The sequence below is a fragment of the Apteryx rowi genome, unplaced genomic scaffold, assembly GCF_003343035.1.
Source record: "Apteryx rowi isolate R43461 unplaced genomic scaffold, aptRow1 scaffold_78, whole genome shotgun sequence".
In the NCBI taxonomy this organism is placed as follows: domain Eukaryota; kingdom Metazoa; phylum Chordata; class Aves; order Apterygiformes; family Apterygidae; genus Apteryx; species Apteryx rowi.
The window spans coordinates 1,415,084-1,432,324 of record NW_020451071.1 but is presented as its reverse complement, the minus strand read 5'-3'; the positions used below and the strand labels follow the sequence as shown (position 1 = coordinate 1,432,324).

Here is a 17,241-nt window from a genome sequence, read left to right as displayed (position 1 = left end):
TAAATGCATCCATCATAAAGAAGGACTGAGATTATTCTTCCTCAGAAAAGTAGGGCTTGAATACTATTGTTATTATTTTTCAATTTGCAGAGTGGAGGGGAAGAAACTGGAAAAAGCTGTGATTGAAGCATCTGGGCTTCAGATCATTTCATTGCTTTTTATAGCTGTCATGTAATTCTGCAATATTCTAGGAAATCAATCCAATAGAATTTCTTACACATTCTTATTTCCAATTTTAAGGTCATCAGATCATCTGTTGTGCATAAAATGGAGCTAATAAAAGAGCTCTTATCAACGAAGCGGGGGACCAGTGGACTCGGTGTGAATACAGCAGAGCTAAAAGGAGACCTTGATCTGGCCAAGACACAGATTGGGATGACCGAATCACTTTTAAAAGCTTTATCTCCTTCTGACACATTAGAGATCTTCACTAAATTAGAGGTAGCCACAAATTGCATATCTTTTATAATTTGGTTAATTTTTCTCTCCTGGGCATGTCTTCATATGTGTTTCTCCTCTATAAGCTGTAAACTATTAGAACAGCACAAATGAAGAGCTTGGCTTGAATATTTCCTAAAGTTGCCAGAAACATGAAAGAAAAGCCTGTTTTCTCTGGATGTTATTAGATGTAGTGAGTTAAGTCTTGCAGCTGTTGGAAACGGTTAGTGGTAGGCACGAGAACAGCATGCCACCCAAGATATGCTGAAGCAGTAGTGGGATACTGGGTTGCATCTTTTCCAAGATTGGGTGATATAGTTGTCTTTGCCCCCCGTCTGAAAGGGGAGCTCCCCGTAAGTGATTTAAGCCAGTTCTTCATCTGCTTTGCCCCAGGGACGGAGGTGAAGAAAGAGCTGCTTTGTGGTTTGGAGGTTCAAGGCTGTCAARATTTAAACCTCCTGTTGAGCAATGAGTTGATGATGCACATTCTGGGTGTCCGGCCGCTGAGGTTTGGGTAGTGAAATTCCATGTAATGGAAGAAAGAAATAGCTTTCAGTTAATTCTCCCAGCTCCCCCCAAATTATCTTTCAATCCAGCAGGATTTGACATGTAGAGGAAGACATTCAGAGATGGAATAGTGCATATGGCAGCTAATGCAGTCAAAAATTCATTTTAGATGCTAGATATTATATAGTGTGGAACATATTTATTGTGGTGCCCTTTCACATATCTATTGTGGGTGATGCCAAAATACACATGAGCGAATATATGTGTGAATATGTATGTATAAAGATGTATGCGCACTGCTCAAGGAGAGTTTAGTGCTTATTTCTGCCTATTAATTGCATTATTAATGCACTTTAAGAAATTATTTTGATACTTAAGTAGGACTAAACTGCTTTGCAAAACTCTATAATTTGTGCTGAAGCAGTTCTGTCCAGTAAACTGCTTGCATTTCAAATTTTTCTTTTTAACACGTCTTTTTTAACTTTAGGAAATACATCAGAAAATTCTGCAGCAAAAACACCATGTGACGTTACTCCAAGAAGAGACAGACTGTCCTGATGTGGATGAATTAAATAAGCAGCTTAAATGTGTCACTGATTTATTTAATAAGAAGAAACATGTTTTTCAAGATCACTTTATTGGTGTTTTGAATCGTAAGCAAACACATTTCACATTTATGTTTTTTTATAGTTTTGTATAGAGCATCTTCATTGCCTTAAGGTTATGAAATCAATTTATTTTTGGTTCAATGTCTTAAACAAAATTTTTGCCAAACTGCTTCAGGGTTCTCAACAAGGTAAAGATTTGGAAAAAAATGTTGCTTGATTCCAACAAATCACTTGATCCAAATGAAAGTATTTGTTTCTTATTTTTACATCTGAAAAAATAGCTGACTGAAGTATAAAGCATCATTTAGAAACAAATATCAGAACATTTCTTTTAAAAATACAGAAAGCAAGCATAATTTTTTCCAATCGTTTTTTATATAATCTTAGCTATGGGTGTGGGTAGCATCATTAATTACTCTTCGCCTTATGCAGACACAGGATTATGCCAGTGTAGAATTAGGCCCAAAGGTAATCTCATCTTGAAATAGATCTTCAGTAGTATTTGTTTGTGTGGAAATGAGAAAAGTTGATAAAAGGCTATCCCAGGTCTTGTTTACCAAAGCTGCTAAGTATAGCAGATTCCTCTTGCATTGCATCCTTCCCCAGTGAACAGCTATGTTTATTGTCAATAAATGTTGGGTGAAAAATAAAGTATGAATTGCGGCATTTTCTGTCACATTGTGTGGAGTGAAAAGCAAATCTGACAGTAGCACTGATGAATGTAATTACGAGTTATCTGAGAATGTAATTATGAGTTATCTGAAATCTTCATGTTAAATAGGAATTTTCTTTTGCAGAATACAATTAATGAAGAAAATTGGAATGTATCTTTTTGCAGGTCAGTGCAAGAATTTTAATGACTGGTTCAGCAGCACTCAGCTGTCTTTGAAGGACTGCTTTGACCCCTCAGAAACAAAACAGATGCTGGAAGAAAAATTGCAGAGGCTGAAGGTAAAATATTAGAATGTTCTCACTCCTAACGTTGATTCTTCTTGAAGTTATGTTTTTTTACCCAGGAGACTATTCTTGCAAGTGAGTTCTTCTACTTGGAGGCTTAAAGACTATTTCATGTAACATAAAACATTACAACAATAAATGGAATGAAAATAAAACTTTGTTAAAATTGGATATCAATGTTCAAGTTCAAGACATAGTTGTGCAGGGTCAGAGCAGATGGTACTTAGTGAAAGTCCATGAAACTTCAGTGTGCAAAGATGCAGAAAGTCAAAGATGAGGAGGGTAAAATGAAATTCTGATCCCCCCATGGGACTTGAAAAAATTTACATTCACTTTGTTATGGCCAGATTTTCACTCTAAGTCAGGCAGAATCCACAGAAAAGAGATAGAAAAGCCACAATGTCTGCAAGAATCAATTCTCATTTAGCAGCAGCAGAAGGCATAATGATGTCTATGCTAGATTTGAACTATTCTGTTGTATTTGTGCTGTAGAAAAGAAAATCTGTTGTTTTCTTCACTTTCTCCTTATTTTACAAACAACGACTTTTCCATTTCAAGTGGAATAAATGTGTTTCAGTGAATTGTGAATTAACATATATTTCTTGACAAGAACACAAATTACTTTAGCAAATGTTGATGGAGATAACAGATCAAGAAACTCTTGTAAAGTAAATCTCTACTATACAACAGCAAATTTGACAAATGCATTTTGTGTTTATGCTTTTATTCAGCACTTCCTAACTTCTGAAGGCAAAGACAGAGATATCCAAGAGGTTAAAACTTTATTGAATAAAGTGAAGCATTACTTGCCCAAAGCAAGCATTAACCACCTTAACAGCCGTGTGAGAGATCAAGAAGCAGAACTGCAAAGACTGATCTCCAAATGTCAGAAACGGGAAAAGGATCTCGGTGTTTCTCTCCAACAGCTCAGTAGGTAGGGAACTAATGTCGTTTCTGACATTTTAAACATAGGTGATAAAAGATGATTCATTATTGAACAGCCATACTGAAGGACAAACAACCCTCCTTTTAATAAAGATGATCTTTTAATAAGGGATAGTGAGTGATTTGTTCTATGCTTAATGTGTCTTTTTCTTCATAGCAGGCTCCGTGCTGTATTGGAGCATGTGCTTTTGAACAGCTTCAGTGACATGTTCCAAGATACTTAAAATTAGGCTTATGGTTAAATATTTTGCTTGTTTGGGCCCATGATATTTATATTACTTTTGCAGCAAAATACAGTTGTCAGCAAGTTTTGCTCATGTAAAGCCTCTCATTTTGAAATGCATCTGTGCTTATTGTTTCTTTAGCCTTAAAGAAAGCAGCACCGGCTTGGAGGAATGGCTCGCCTCTCAGGAAGAAAAACTGCAAGAGGTTCAAAAAGATGAGACAAAACTTGAAAACTTCTGTCAAACATTATTAATGCAGAGGTATTGTTGCCTTTGGGTTGTGTCTAAGAAATGGCTTGTAAAGGATTTTTTTCCATGTTGTTATAGTAGATAGATGTTTGATTCATTTGTTGCGTTTTTCAGAGAATCGTTTGACTCCATGGCTCAGCTAGCAGATTCCTTGAGGGAGACTGGGTTGACAGAAGATGAAACTGTTTCTGAAGCCACTAATCTTATTAGTAGATATCAGACACTGATGACACATGCAAGGGAAATGGCAGGAGATACTCAAAGACATCTAGTGGAAGGACAAAATTTTGAAGAACTTGCCCAGGATGTTTCTTCCTGGATCAAAATGCTCGAGGAGGCTGTTAGTAACCTGAATTCACAGGAAAGTGAGTTGCCATCAGAAGAAAGGATTAATCAGATAAAGGTATTGTGTTACACATATTACTCTTGAGCTTGACAGTCAGGCTAAGATCAGGGGAATGCTTGGTGAGTGAGTCCATCGTAAAAGACACTGTCACAGCTGGTTGACTCTGGTTTTGTGGCTTGTTTGAAGGGGGTTGTTTCTTGGGGCTTTTGGATTTTTTGCATGGTTAATTAAGCACATAAGAGAAGATTCTCTGCTGCACTTCTGAGTGGACCAGTACTGAACCCACAGCTCAGGGAAGGGCTCTGGTGAGCATCCACCTTCCCATCATGAACTACGCCAGAGGTGGAGAGGGCTTATGAGACCTCCTAACAGAGCAGCCAGAAATGAGACCGCTGGGATTTCCATATTTCTTTCCCTAGAAGGGGTGGTATTGTGACAAATATCTCTCCCTAAGTTTTGGAGCATTTTTTTTTTATTGAGTGAGAACAATATTGGTTTTCTTTTATTAYGTAGAGAATAATTAATAAATCTCAGCTACATTATCCCAAACGTTCTATAACTAGATGATCAGTCTGTTTATACATTGGTCATATAGCATATTGGGAGAGGGATTGTTTTTTCTTGAAGAGCAGTATACAAAGAATGAAGGATTTCATTGGTAATACCTTTTATTCCGTAACCAAACATAGGTGAATACTTACTGCTTCTGCTTTCTTGTTTAATACAGGAAATCACAGCTCTCAAAGACGGAGGAGAGGMGAAAATACAGAACATGGTAGCTCTAGGAGAAACTTTAATGAGAAATGAGAAAATTGAGAAGCCAGATGTTGAGCAGACTATTTCTGAACTCCAAAATCAGTGGGAAAATGCCCTTCAGTCAGCCACAGAATATATAAGGTAATATGGAGTTTGCTAAGAGGCACTGTGGGTCTCTTGTTGCTGTACTGACTTTCCTCTCTTCTTTCTGTACCTGTTGCATGGAATTTGTGTACTTTGTGGACAAAGCAAGACACCGACAAAAGCACTTGCATTTCTGCACGGTTGTGGAGGGGCAGGTTGCAGTTTGGCCTCAAAGGTCTTGTGGGGAGTAACCAGGAGATGTAAGGGGGGATGGCAGGACCGCGGATGGGGTTATCCCTGCTCGGCTTAAATTCCCTTTGCGATATGAAGCAGCTTTGCCATTCTTGGAAAAAAAAAAAAAAAGGATATCCATTGCTCCTTGTTTGATTAGACTGTGCAGCGAGAAGGCACTGATCTAACCCTCGCTGTGCTCCTCAAGCTGCCTCGCTGCCACTCCGGGCATTTGTTGGCACTCCGAGCTGTGCCACTGGGGCCACAGTGGGACTGAGAGCCAAATCTGGTCCCTTAAAACACGTCAGCTGATTCCAGGCTTGTTGTGTAAATATAAACTAGATCTCTGATTTTGCAGATGCAGACACTTTCGAGATAGCTGTCTGCTGTAACGTCCTTGAACCGACTTTCAGTGAAATCACTGGGAAATTTGCTGTTGAGATCAGTGAAAGCTAGAGCAGGCCCACTATATACTTTTTCTTAATTGGTCAGGGAATGAATTATTAAAAATAAGTACTTTGAGACTATTCAGCTGCCTTCTCGTATAACTGAGCACTCCATGCAAGTAATGCAAGCGGCGGTCAGAAAGAGGGAACGCTGGCTATGCTGGACCCAGCGTAGCAAAGCGCAGAGCGCTCTCTCTGCACTGTGTCGAAGACAGGAGATGAGGGGCTAAGCACGTCTGAAGAGCTGCTCAGGCAGCTTGCAGGATCAGGCCTGGGAACAGCAGATGCAGCACACTAACGGCAGCATTGCGAAGCTGAAATAGGGAACTTGAAGCAAGAGTACTTGACGTATGTGAGAAGGCTATGCTTTATTTGTTAGGTGCCAAAAAATTTGAATCTCGAGGGGGAGAAAAACCAAAACACAAAACACTTCTGTCTTCGCGTATCCAGCCATACTTCACAGAATTATAACCAGACTCTATTTATTTGCATTTGTTTGTGTGGGATCATATTTTCAAATTTTGGCATTTAAGTTCTGTCTACAAAATTATCAGCTTCACCACTAAGCGTGAACATACGGCTGTTCATTAACAGCCTTTTGATTCACTGATTATAGCTGCATGTTTCTGGTGTAGAGATGCAACCTGTCCACCTGCAGTGCATCAGTGTGCATGTTTATAAAGCAAACAAATCAAAATCCAATGCCAAGGTCAGCAAAACAGGCACCGAATTGTGCTAACATGACCCATATTGCATATGCTGTTTCTGTTGTCAGTATCTCTAAAACATTTTGTTTTGTTTTGTTTTTTCCCTACAGTCTCAACCAATATTATATATATCTTCTATAGTGCATTCCCTTTCACAAAACTGTCATCAGAAGTTCTTAAGGGAAGCAGATTTGTAGTCATGATGTAGCTTTAAAACAGAACATCTGCTGCAATAAAAAGCAGAAAAACACAGTGCAGGAGTATCGTATCTCAGATGCTAGAAACTATGGGTTTATAGGTTAGGATTTAAAGCATATCTAGACGGTGGTGTAACTTGTCCTGCATTTAAATCCAGTTCAGCAGCACTAAGTTCAAAAATTCCAGCCTAAAGCTGATCAGTAATTTTCAGCCTCAAGAAAAGTCTTCAGTATGTTTGAGTTCATTCTGATAATGGTTGGCTTGTTCACAGTTTGACATTTTCTAGGTAATTAATGCAAAAGTTTTTAATTCTATTAATAGCAGTAAGTATTTTTTTTTTAGCCCTCAAGAGCAACTTCAGCTCGACAGGGAGCAATATGAGCAAAGCAAAGAAGACCTGAGACTGGCTATAACTGAACTGAAGAAACAGCAACAAGAGTTAGGTTTTGCCYTCCAGCCTGGTTTGCAGGAGAAACAAGCTCAGTTGACAAATTATGCCCAACTCCTGCAGAAGGCAGAAGACTTAAATTCCCTTTTTAATGAATTGAAAAGCCAAGAAGATCACCTACAGGGTCACACTGTGGATCCCTGCTTCACAGAGAAGTCATGGTTGGAATTAAAGCACCAACATGAAAATCTGATCAGCCAGCTACAGGTTGGAACCTCACTCTTTTTCTTCATGAGATTATTGGTGTAAAATGCCCTGTTTGATTATAGTTCTCACTGTTTGCCTGTAGTCTCATTCAGCTGGCAAGTTTATGGGTAAAACTGGGAGTGGTGAAAATTATTCTGTGAAAGGGCAGGTAATTCCTCTCTCTGTCTTACTGTGGGAAAAGAGCACCAGAAGCTCATACGCTTCACTGCCTTGCATTTTGCAGAGGAATAAATATGTAAATAAATGAGACCAAGGTAGGTGTGAAAAAAAAATTCACATCTATATATACAGATTTATATAGCTACATAGCATGAAGCATTTGCTGCTATAATCTCCAAGCCACAGGAGTCTTTTTCTCCTTTTGGAAGGATGAGTGGCTTGCCTGGATGTTGTTTGTTATTGGTTCCATCCAGTTTAGGTCAGCAGAGTGCCTTTGCAACGTACAGGGCGTTCTGCCTCCAATCTCTCGCCCATTCTGGAAAGAAAACCTCCCTTTATAAGCATATTCTCATGGAATGCAAACTCCTCTGCATCCTGCTACTAGTGGTGACTCATTCATGGTGTAGTCAATTATGTGCGGGGAAGAGAGGAAGGTTTTTCCTGTACAGGTGTGGTTAGCTGGATATTTTATGGGAAATAAGCAATTGTTTTGTGCCACTGTGGTCCTGGAAAAGCCATGACAGACTGTGGATGGGTTATATTTTCTGTGAGTTAATGGTGGACTAACCCAAGAAACTCCTTGGTTTCTAGAATATAGTCCAGACATTGGAAAGTCATGTTCAAGAGCACCAGCAGTTTCAGGATATGGTAAAAGGCTTGAGCACGGAGCTAAAAACTGTCTCTGAGAAGTTTGCTGATTATGGAGGTCCAGCAACGGAACAACCATCAGCTGAGCAAAACCAGTTGAAATCACAGGTACGTTGCAGATTTTGCATGATGGAGAAAGTGGATCCATGCCTTGGGGGCTTGTAGAGGGCATTGTATCTAAAAAAAAAGAGGTAATTGTGTCAAACTAGGAAATAAGAAATTCTTCTAAAATGTAAGGTATATGTGATAATCCTTTTATTAAAGAAATTGTGGGGGTGAAAGTGCTCTTAATGAAGTCAGCGGACCTTTGCTGTTAACCTAACTGAAAGCAGAATTGTCCAAGTCCTAGCACACAGGCTTCCTGAATTTGGGTATTTTTTTTCCCCTTTGGGAATAATGAGGAAAGAAATCTTCAAATTTGGGGTTAGTTAGTGTCTTTAATTTAACCAGAGTTCAGAAAGCTTAGGAAAATGTCTGTGAGCCAAGTTCAGCATTAAGATGTGTAGATAAGTAGATATTCTTCTTTATAAGTATTCATAAGATATACTTCGTAAGAAATTCTTAACGCAAGCAGATTTTCTTCTGCACATTGGCAAAACTGAGAATAGTCTCATTGCTGTGAGCACAGGGAGCTACTGAAAGCTGACATTGTAACTCAGATCTAAAACGCTGCAATTCCCCTTGCTCCAGAAGTAGCTATACCTTTAACAAGTGAAAAAAGAGGAGGAATAGGAGAGGGTTTTACCTGTTAAAACCTTGAAAAGAGCACCGTGCACCTCACAGCATACTATCTGATTATTTTATTACTGTCTTAACGCATATGTTCAACTGTTCTCTGTTCATAAAAATACATGGCTCTAAAATACTGGGATAGTATTTGACTTTCTGCAGCAAATAGATGTGCATGAACTTTTCAGCACAGTTTGCTGTTCAGAACAAATATTTATGATTTAGCGATTGACTTTCGATCTTAGCATTAAGTATATTGAGTGAAGATACTTTTCCTTTTCAATAAAATGTTTTCTTCGTGTTTAAAGGAACAACAAGCACCTCTTAGTCGATGTGAAGACACATTAAAGAAGATTTTGGTTTTAGCAGAAACTGTTAAGCAAAACACCTCTTCACCAGGACAGAAGTTTATTAAGGATGAGATTGAAACACTTCAGAGTGAACATAGGAGTCTGGAAAAAAGACTTGAAAATGTCAAGCAAAATGATGAAAATATTCTCAGTGAAGCCCTTGAATTAAAAGATGTGTCTGCTGATGAAATACAGGTGGAAGACAAGGCAGATACAGAGAGAGAGATGCAGGTCACTTCTGCTATCCATACTGCTGTAGAAGAGAGCCCCAAAGCAGCAGAGTTAAAGGAATGCTTGGAAATGCATAATGTGAGTATACTCGTTGACAGTAGCAACAGTGAAAGACTGATTAAAGAGGCAGCTGTCTTTCAAATGCCTTTTGTATATTGCATCCTTTTCATTTTCATCGAAATTAAGCCTTCTGTAAATTGTACATGTGTAAATTAAATGGAGAAGAACTCCCTGAAGTTGTTTTAACAAGTCTGTAACAAGTCAGTACTGTCTATTCAGAACTGCAACTTTCAATTCAGACTCAGCCTGCATATAACTTTCGCTTGCACGTAAGCAGAATACGTATCCTAGGTCACGGCACAAAGGGAGAAGAGGTATAGATGTGAAAATTGCAGATAGACCTCTGCCAAAGAACTCTAGGTTTTTGTTTTGCTGTTGTTTTATAACTTTGAGAGCTTCTCTTAAACCAGTAAGACCTATTTAGGACTGCAGCACAATATTTTTGCTGTTTGTTTCCATAAATTCTGGGTTTTTCCCTCCAGATATTTATTTATTTATTAAAATAGAAGGTTCACAGTCACACAATCATTTTTTCTTTTTTTTATCATTTCTTTTAGGGTCAAGATGTAAATGGGAATGTGCCAGAGAAGGAGAAGCAAAATGATCCACTTTTGGAGGAAAGCAGCATATTGCCAGACAGCCCCTTTCAGGTTATCTGTCAAAGCGAGGACAGAGAGGGACAGACTGTTCAGGTATCTGACAAATATATTCTAACACACATCAATGTGTGTGTGTGTGTGTGTGTGTGTGCGCGCGCGCGTGTGTGTTTGCTAGAAATGAACATGCAATTCCCTAAAAATTCGTTAAGTCCTACAGAGACATATTTTCCTTGTTGTTCAGCCTGAAGAAAGGAAGGATAAATTATGTGAGCCAACCCCAGAAACAAAGTAGGTAAAGAGAGGTTACTAATCTGGAATGGCTGCTCTTTGGGGGGACATCAGGACATTCATGCTGTCGGGGTGGGGAAGACTTCATGTGTGCGAAGCTGAGGGCATGATTTGGAGGACTCCCTCGTGGATCTCACCATCACGGGATAACACTATGGGGGAGAGAAGGCTATCAAAATACCAGATGGAAACCATCCATGCAGAGGTTTCTGGAAAAGGAGAAAGATCAATAGTTAGGGTTGCTAAATGTGTCTAAGAAGAAACTGCTTTGACAGCATCAAAATCATGTGAACACTTGCTCCTGTCTGGCTTGTCCTGGAACTGTAGTGATTAAGGCCTGATCTTGCAAGCTGATCTGAGCAGGTGGTCACAAGAGACTCTGGGTCTGAGGTATCTCAACCTTTTTCTGCATTCATTAAGCTGATCTGAAGGAGCAGTAGACAGCTTGTGGAGCGAGAGTTCCTTAGTAAGCTGGGTTTTGTACTTTGACTTTTCCTGGTTGTAAACATCTTGTATTTTTCAAATCAGGAGGAGGCTGAAAAAGAAAGCCAAGGCATGGACAACCTCAATGGGGTCCAAGAGGACCTTCTGGACAATGTGATTAAAGGTGGTGAAGCAGAATGGAAATGGCAGCAGGATGTTGTTGGTACTGAAGGTGATGAAACAAGAAAGGAAACAAGTCTGGTGGAGGTAATTGGACAAGAGATTATACAGACTGATTGAAGTTGAGGATATATGTATACAGTTTAGTTGCAATTGTATTTTTAGTATGTGTTTAACTCTCTGAATCCTTTCCTGTACACTTAAAATTACTATGGATGGAATTATTTCATTACTGTGGGCTGCTACAAAGTGATTTGCTGAGGACATTGCATCCCAAGTCACTTGGCTGTACTGTGATGYCCTTTTACCATTTTGCTTGAACACTGTTATTTTGCTTGTAACTCTTTCACTTATTTACATGTCTTATTTACATACTTATTTACCCTGCACGCATGAGGCTGCATTTGAAATGCTGTGTCCTGTTTTGTGCCCCCTGGTACAAGAGGGATTTTGACAAACCAGATGGTTAGAGGCTGGAGCGCATGACGTATGAGGAGAGGCTGAGAAGAGCTAGGTTGTCTTTGGAGAAGAAAAGGATAATGGGGCATCTAGTTGCCGTCACCCCCTCCCTGAAGGGGTGTTACAGAGAAGACAACCAGACTCTTCTCAGATCTTCAGTTTTAGCAAACTAACTGAGAATGAAAGCAGTGTTACGAGTGACAAGATGGAGCGCAGTGTGGACTTGTGAACTTGCTGAGAATCAGAGTGAATTAGCTCATTTCAGGTTGCAGGTGGGCCACTTTCAATACATGTCCTAGCTGACTTGCAGTCACTAGCTCAGGTACTAGCTCAGCTTAGACATGTCCCAAACACTGTACTCTCCCCTGTGGGCATGCTGTATTTGTCATTCCTTATTTTGTGTAGGTGGCTGGTTTTTTTCATCTGTCCCTAGATGGTAAACAAACTCAAGCAGAACTTATAGTTAAATAATTCAGCAAATGCTTCAGCATGTATATACAGCAAATCCCAGAGATGCCCAGGGGAATATCTCGYCTGGTAGTCGACAGGGTTTCTTGCCGCAGACTCTCTGTCTACACTGCAAGTAAGAAATTGGAGCCTCAGGAAGAAGCTAAACCTTTTCTAAAATGTATTCAAGACTATGAGTATCCAGGGATACAGAGTTCAAAGAAGCCYGCACTTAGAATAATGAAACATGTAAAGTGTAGAGTTGGTAACATGAAATATGGTCAGAGGAAGAACATTTGCAATCTGCAATTTTTCTAAAAATTTATAACAAAATTACAACACTGCTTCTTCTATATGGTTTCCTTTGCCATAACCTTTCCCATGATAAGTTTATGAGATGTAGTTTTGGTCCTCCTCATTTACCTATAATTGTAGGTTTCATACCTTTGTCATCTGAAGCACTGCAATTACTACTCAGCATGTTTGATTAGGGCTTTTTGGTTACTTGTTTCTTTTATTTCCTTTACACCAAAAGGAGAAACCTAATGATGTCAAGAATCAATCCTGTAGAGAAGATGTGCAGCAGGCTCAACAAAAGGTGTGCCAGAAGAGTCAAGTGCTGAAATCCRTAGCAGTGGAGAAGGATGGTCTGGAATCCAAACGCCCAGTTTCTGTACGTGAGGTAACCCACATTCTGGTATTTCAAGTTGTGTTTGTCAGAATCACTGAATTTTTGTTACATGGCAGCCTACAGCTTCAGCTGAAGTTCTGTTATAAAAGACATGGCAATTATTCCCACATCAAAGTCAAGCGCATTTTGTATAGCACTGCTTTATGTCCACAGTAGTTTTGAACTTTATCCAAAGTGCCAGCCACACAATATTTTTCAGTAAATCTGTTCAAAAGAGCAATATTGGTTTTCAAAGACACCATAATTGATCTTTATTTTATAATATCTAGAGTTTCCCTTTAAATTCTGTTAATCGAWGTAACTTCTTTCCATGTTACTGTGGTTAGCTGTGATAGTCTCCTCCATGATAGGGAAGGCATTTCAGGAAACTGAAATCCAAGGGTGATCCATCATGAGAAAATAAATGAAATAACATAGAAAAAGGAGTTTGAATTCAAGCTGAATGAAAAATGAAGTATATTACTAGATAACATTACTAAATCTATTCTTCTTTAAAGTAAAGGTKTTAAATCACTAATGGCCTTCCTGAACTTTCCAGTCTGCAGTGGTTTATCAGCACCAATCCTCAGTAAGCAATCCTTATGTTCAAGATGGAGGCAGGTCTAATGCTTTCTTCCTAACAGATAAATCTGTAGGCAAACCTGTAAGACCTGTCCATTGGCAGGTCTTACCTGGGACTTACACTTCCTCTCTAACTGCAGACCCCAACAAATTGACTGCTTTTCACTTTGAAATGTGCTTTGTAGAACGGCAGTGTTTGCGTGCAGCCCCTTTGGACCTTGCCGAAGGGGAGGGCAATAGGCTCTGCCGATTTSCTGAGGAAGGCATGCATGTCTGCATAAGAAAAAAGATTTAGACTGTGGSCTATAGCCTGTCTTGAAGCCAGAGTCCACGTTTGGATAAAACCCCAGTATTTGCCTTACCCTGKGAGCGCAGGTCTGTTTTTCGGAAGGAAGGTGAGATTGGCCGTTTCCYGCTGGCCTCTGCGGGGAAGGGGTGGCAGGGGAGCCGTGGGACAACAGCTGGTCAGCAGCCCCTGTTCTTTTCCCTTCTCATCTTTTCCTCCCTCTCCACCTATCTGATGGCTCAAGCTGGGAAACTAGTGGAAACATTGGAACTACTGTGTGGGGAGACAGAAGCTGTCTGTGGGGCAGTGCCATGGTGTACGTCAGGGCAACATCATACAGACAGGCAGAACAAGTACACAGCAATCCTGTGCTCTCATACTGTCCAGCCACTTACTTTTCTTTGCATTCTGATGTGCTTATGTTTCAGTCTGGTAAAGTGGTTTTCCTTCTCACTCTGTGATAGCTAGCTGAGTTTTTCTGTTTACTTCAGTTCTGTGGCCCTCCAAAGTCTCTTAAGATGAAATCTCATGTCTGAATCTTGTATAGATGTGTACACAGAGAAACGGAAAAGTTCTCTGATTGACTATTTCATGAGTGGACCCCTTCAGTTCAGACTGAAAGTAACCAGAAGATTTCAAATAATTAGAATTATTCTTTTCCAGTAATGTCTACCCTGTGCTACATGTTTTCCACCACTGGAAGCAGGTGCATGCTAGTCTGGGTAGCTCATGACCCACAGAGAGTCAGAGGACAGTGACACAGCATGGAAGTGATATAGCTCCGTGGATAGCTGGCCGTTTCCTAGGAAAACAGTGTTTAAAATAGCAATGCAGTAAGCTTTTCAAGGAAGAATTTTTTATCATTGCTCGTTTTATATGTCGGTACCATGGAGAAGCTCACATGGCAGTCCCATCTGTATGCACCCACATCTAGTCTGTAGGTGGAGCAGATCACAGTTTATGCCAGAGGTTGACAGGTACTTGAGAAATGGGACACACAGAGAGATTTATAAGGCACTGTTGTGTGATCCAGAGGAGTCTGCGACGTTTTATTTACATTGCTGTCCACAATAGCTGAAGGTGGTTTAGATGAATATGTTTTACATCTGAAATGGGTCTGCTATGAGCATCTGCTCGGGCAGTGACCACAGCTCAGCCAACAGGCTGTTGGACCTGACCATACCCATGTGGCATGTCCTTCTGTCACAGCGCGAAGCGATGGCCAGGAAGGGGCTGGCGCCAAAGAACACCCTTCGCTGTCTGAGCTCTCTCTTCGTCCCCGCTCTGCTGGAGACGTGGTTCCCAACGCCAGCCAGCTTAACGCTGGGCTCGGGTGGCGCTCGCAGTGGGAACAGCCGTGGCTTCGCCTTGCAGAAAAGCTGCTTCGTGCATGAGTAGCCCCATGAAGAGCAGCCAAAGAGAGAGGTGGTCCCGCGAAGGAAACAGCGGGATATCGAGGCAGTGGCTGAACAGCAGGGATGTGGGTGTGAGGAGAAAGGATGTGTGTATGTGTGGAGGAAGAGAAGATAGGATAGACCCGTGAATGTGAGTGAGCAATGCCAGATGTGGGTGCAGGAGGACGTTATTTGAAAGTGGAGATGTCAAACTTTTAAACTTGCAGTGATGGGCAGAGGTTTCACCGCTGCCTGTGCTGTGCTGGCAAGCGGCCAGGGTGTCTGCAGAGATGGGCGGTCATGTCCGAGGGTTGGGCCTGGAAGTCGTGGTGGACACACAGAGGTTGTGGGGGAAGCCACCGCAGGATTTAGGCATAGCTTAAACATATGAAGCAAAGGGGAAATGTCGCAGTCAGAAAACTTGTGGTTTTAGGAATCCTTCAGGAATAACAATCCTGTGTTGCATTGTAGGATCCAGACACCGACGTGATTGCTCAGAAGGAACTATTTCCCAGAGTACATGTAAACACTGAATATTTTGAGGAGGAACAAAAGGTTAATGAGCTGAAAAATGAAGTGGCTGAACTGGATATCGTGCTCATAAATGAACAACTGAAAGAGCTGGAGGTATGGAAATGGCAAAGCATTCCTCACTATTAATGTAGTGATACACTCACAGAAGTACAATTCGCTCAGGCAGAACAAAATTGTTGCATGCAGTCTTGTCTGAGGTTTGACTGTGTGATTAGGCAGTTTGTGTAACAGGTAATCTGCAAACACTGTGCTTTAATGCAAATATGTCCATATTGTGTTTCATACTTCTTTTCTGAAGTGCAATAGTACATACACCTGTGCCTGCACATGCGCTTCCCTGATGTGCACAAACGTGTGTGTTCGTTCATATGTGACGGCGCAAGCAAGTTTGTAGATGTAGCTGCATTTAGCCATACTTGGTGATGAAGCCAAAAGTGGTTAAGATTCTCTTGTAATCCTCTTTCTGTGGTGGGTTTGATTGTAGAATTTACACGCAGAACTGGAAATGTGGAAAGCAAAATCTTTGTGTCTGAGTCAAGAGGCATTCCCCAGCGCAACAGGAGCGAGCAGAGCAGAGCCTGCGGTGCCCTGCTGGGACAGGCTGCTTCAGGAGCTAGATACTGTTAAGGCAGTGAAGCAACAACAGTACTGTTTAGTTAATGAGTACCAGAAAAAGCTTTCTGCTGCTCAATCGTCAATGAAAAATTTGTCAACAGAAAAAGATAACATAAAAACGTAAGTATAGTGGAGGTTTTCTGTTAACATTGCAGAACAAATATGGGCCTTAAATTAATGTTACGGATGTAGCTAACCTAGACTGAATTTTTCCTGCCAAACTTCAATGATGTTGAGATAGGAATATGACATTATGACAATCCATCTCAATAAAGTTAGGTAACCGGAGAACACAAATAGGTTTGTAAGTTGGTGCTAACACTGCATTGAAGGCACTTCGGCATCCTTAAACAGAAGTGTTACCGGTGGTTCTGTGCTACCCTCTAGCAACACCTATTCATTTTATTTTTTAGGCAAACCAAGGAGATGGGTACTGTGCTACAAAAATTATATAAATGCCATATTAAAATATTTTTTCAAAAATATGGCAGATGTAAAGTGTTAATTTTTTTTCAAGATGAATAAACTAGGAAAGTGTGGCACTGGATTTTTTTCAAGGACTCATTAATTCTTATTTGTTGCCAAGTGAAAAGTCTCATTACTCTGAAAATTCACCTTATTTAATGCTGCATTCTGTAGCAATAAATAAGTCTGCAGTACCGATCCAAAGGTAACCAATGCACATGAAATATTTAGTACCTTTTATAGATTAGCCTTCCAATGTGGAGCTAATCTATCAGTCATAACAGTGAATCACATTAGTTTGAAAACCTTTAAAATGATTTATACAATTGTTAATTTACAGCAAAACAATTGAAATGAATTGAATAAAAATCTAGCTGTTGCATGTATTTTATATGGGTATTTCAAATACCCTGGGAGTGCAAGACAAGTTGATAAACTCCTCCTCATTCATCCTGAATGAATGGGAATTTTTGAAGTTATTCTTGTAATTAAGTTTTATCTTCCTTTTAAATCAAACATTGCTGTAAAATGTTGTTAGTTCACTTAAAACTGATTTAACATTATTGTTGATTTTTTAATATTTATTTGTTATAACTTTAAAGATATGCTACAATCTCCTAGAAAATAACACGTTATATTAGTGTCTACTGCTATTTTAGACAATATAAATTAGAAAGTATCTTTTTCTGCAGAGATATCTAGAAATAATGTTACACAGATAAGCAAGGAATAGCCATACTGCAATGGTTGTATAAAAAAGTGGTGACAGAA

At 40.0% G+C, this 17,241-nt stretch overlaps 1 protein-coding gene across 1 annotated transcript in view; it reads left to right on the top strand.

The window, feature by feature from the left end:
• SYNE2 (spectrin repeat containing nuclear envelope protein 2) overlaps positions 1-17,241 on the top strand; it is a 172,662-nt gene that overhangs the window by 46,629 nt on the left and 108,792 nt on the right. Inside the window, exons 34-48 of the mRNA XM_026088618.1 lie at positions 241-441; positions 1,433-1,598; positions 2,392-2,504; positions 3,242-3,444; positions 3,821-3,940; positions 4,043-4,331; positions 5,002-5,171; positions 7,039-7,351; positions 8,102-8,266; positions 9,196-9,546; positions 10,086-10,220; positions 10,944-11,095; positions 12,444-12,606; positions 15,328-15,483; positions 15,875-16,125. Coding sequence (XP_025944403.1) covers positions 241-441; positions 1,433-1,598; positions 2,392-2,504; positions 3,242-3,444; positions 3,821-3,940; positions 4,043-4,331; positions 5,002-5,171; positions 7,039-7,351; positions 8,102-8,266; positions 9,196-9,546; positions 10,086-10,220; positions 10,944-11,095; positions 12,444-12,606; positions 15,328-15,483; positions 15,875-16,125 — 2,948 coding nt within the window. The remainder of the gene's footprint in view (positions 1-240; positions 442-1,432; positions 1,599-2,391; positions 2,505-3,241; positions 3,445-3,820; positions 3,941-4,042; positions 4,332-5,001; positions 5,172-7,038; positions 7,352-8,101; positions 8,267-9,195; positions 9,547-10,085; positions 10,221-10,943; positions 11,096-12,443; positions 12,607-15,327; positions 15,484-15,874; positions 16,126-17,241) is intronic.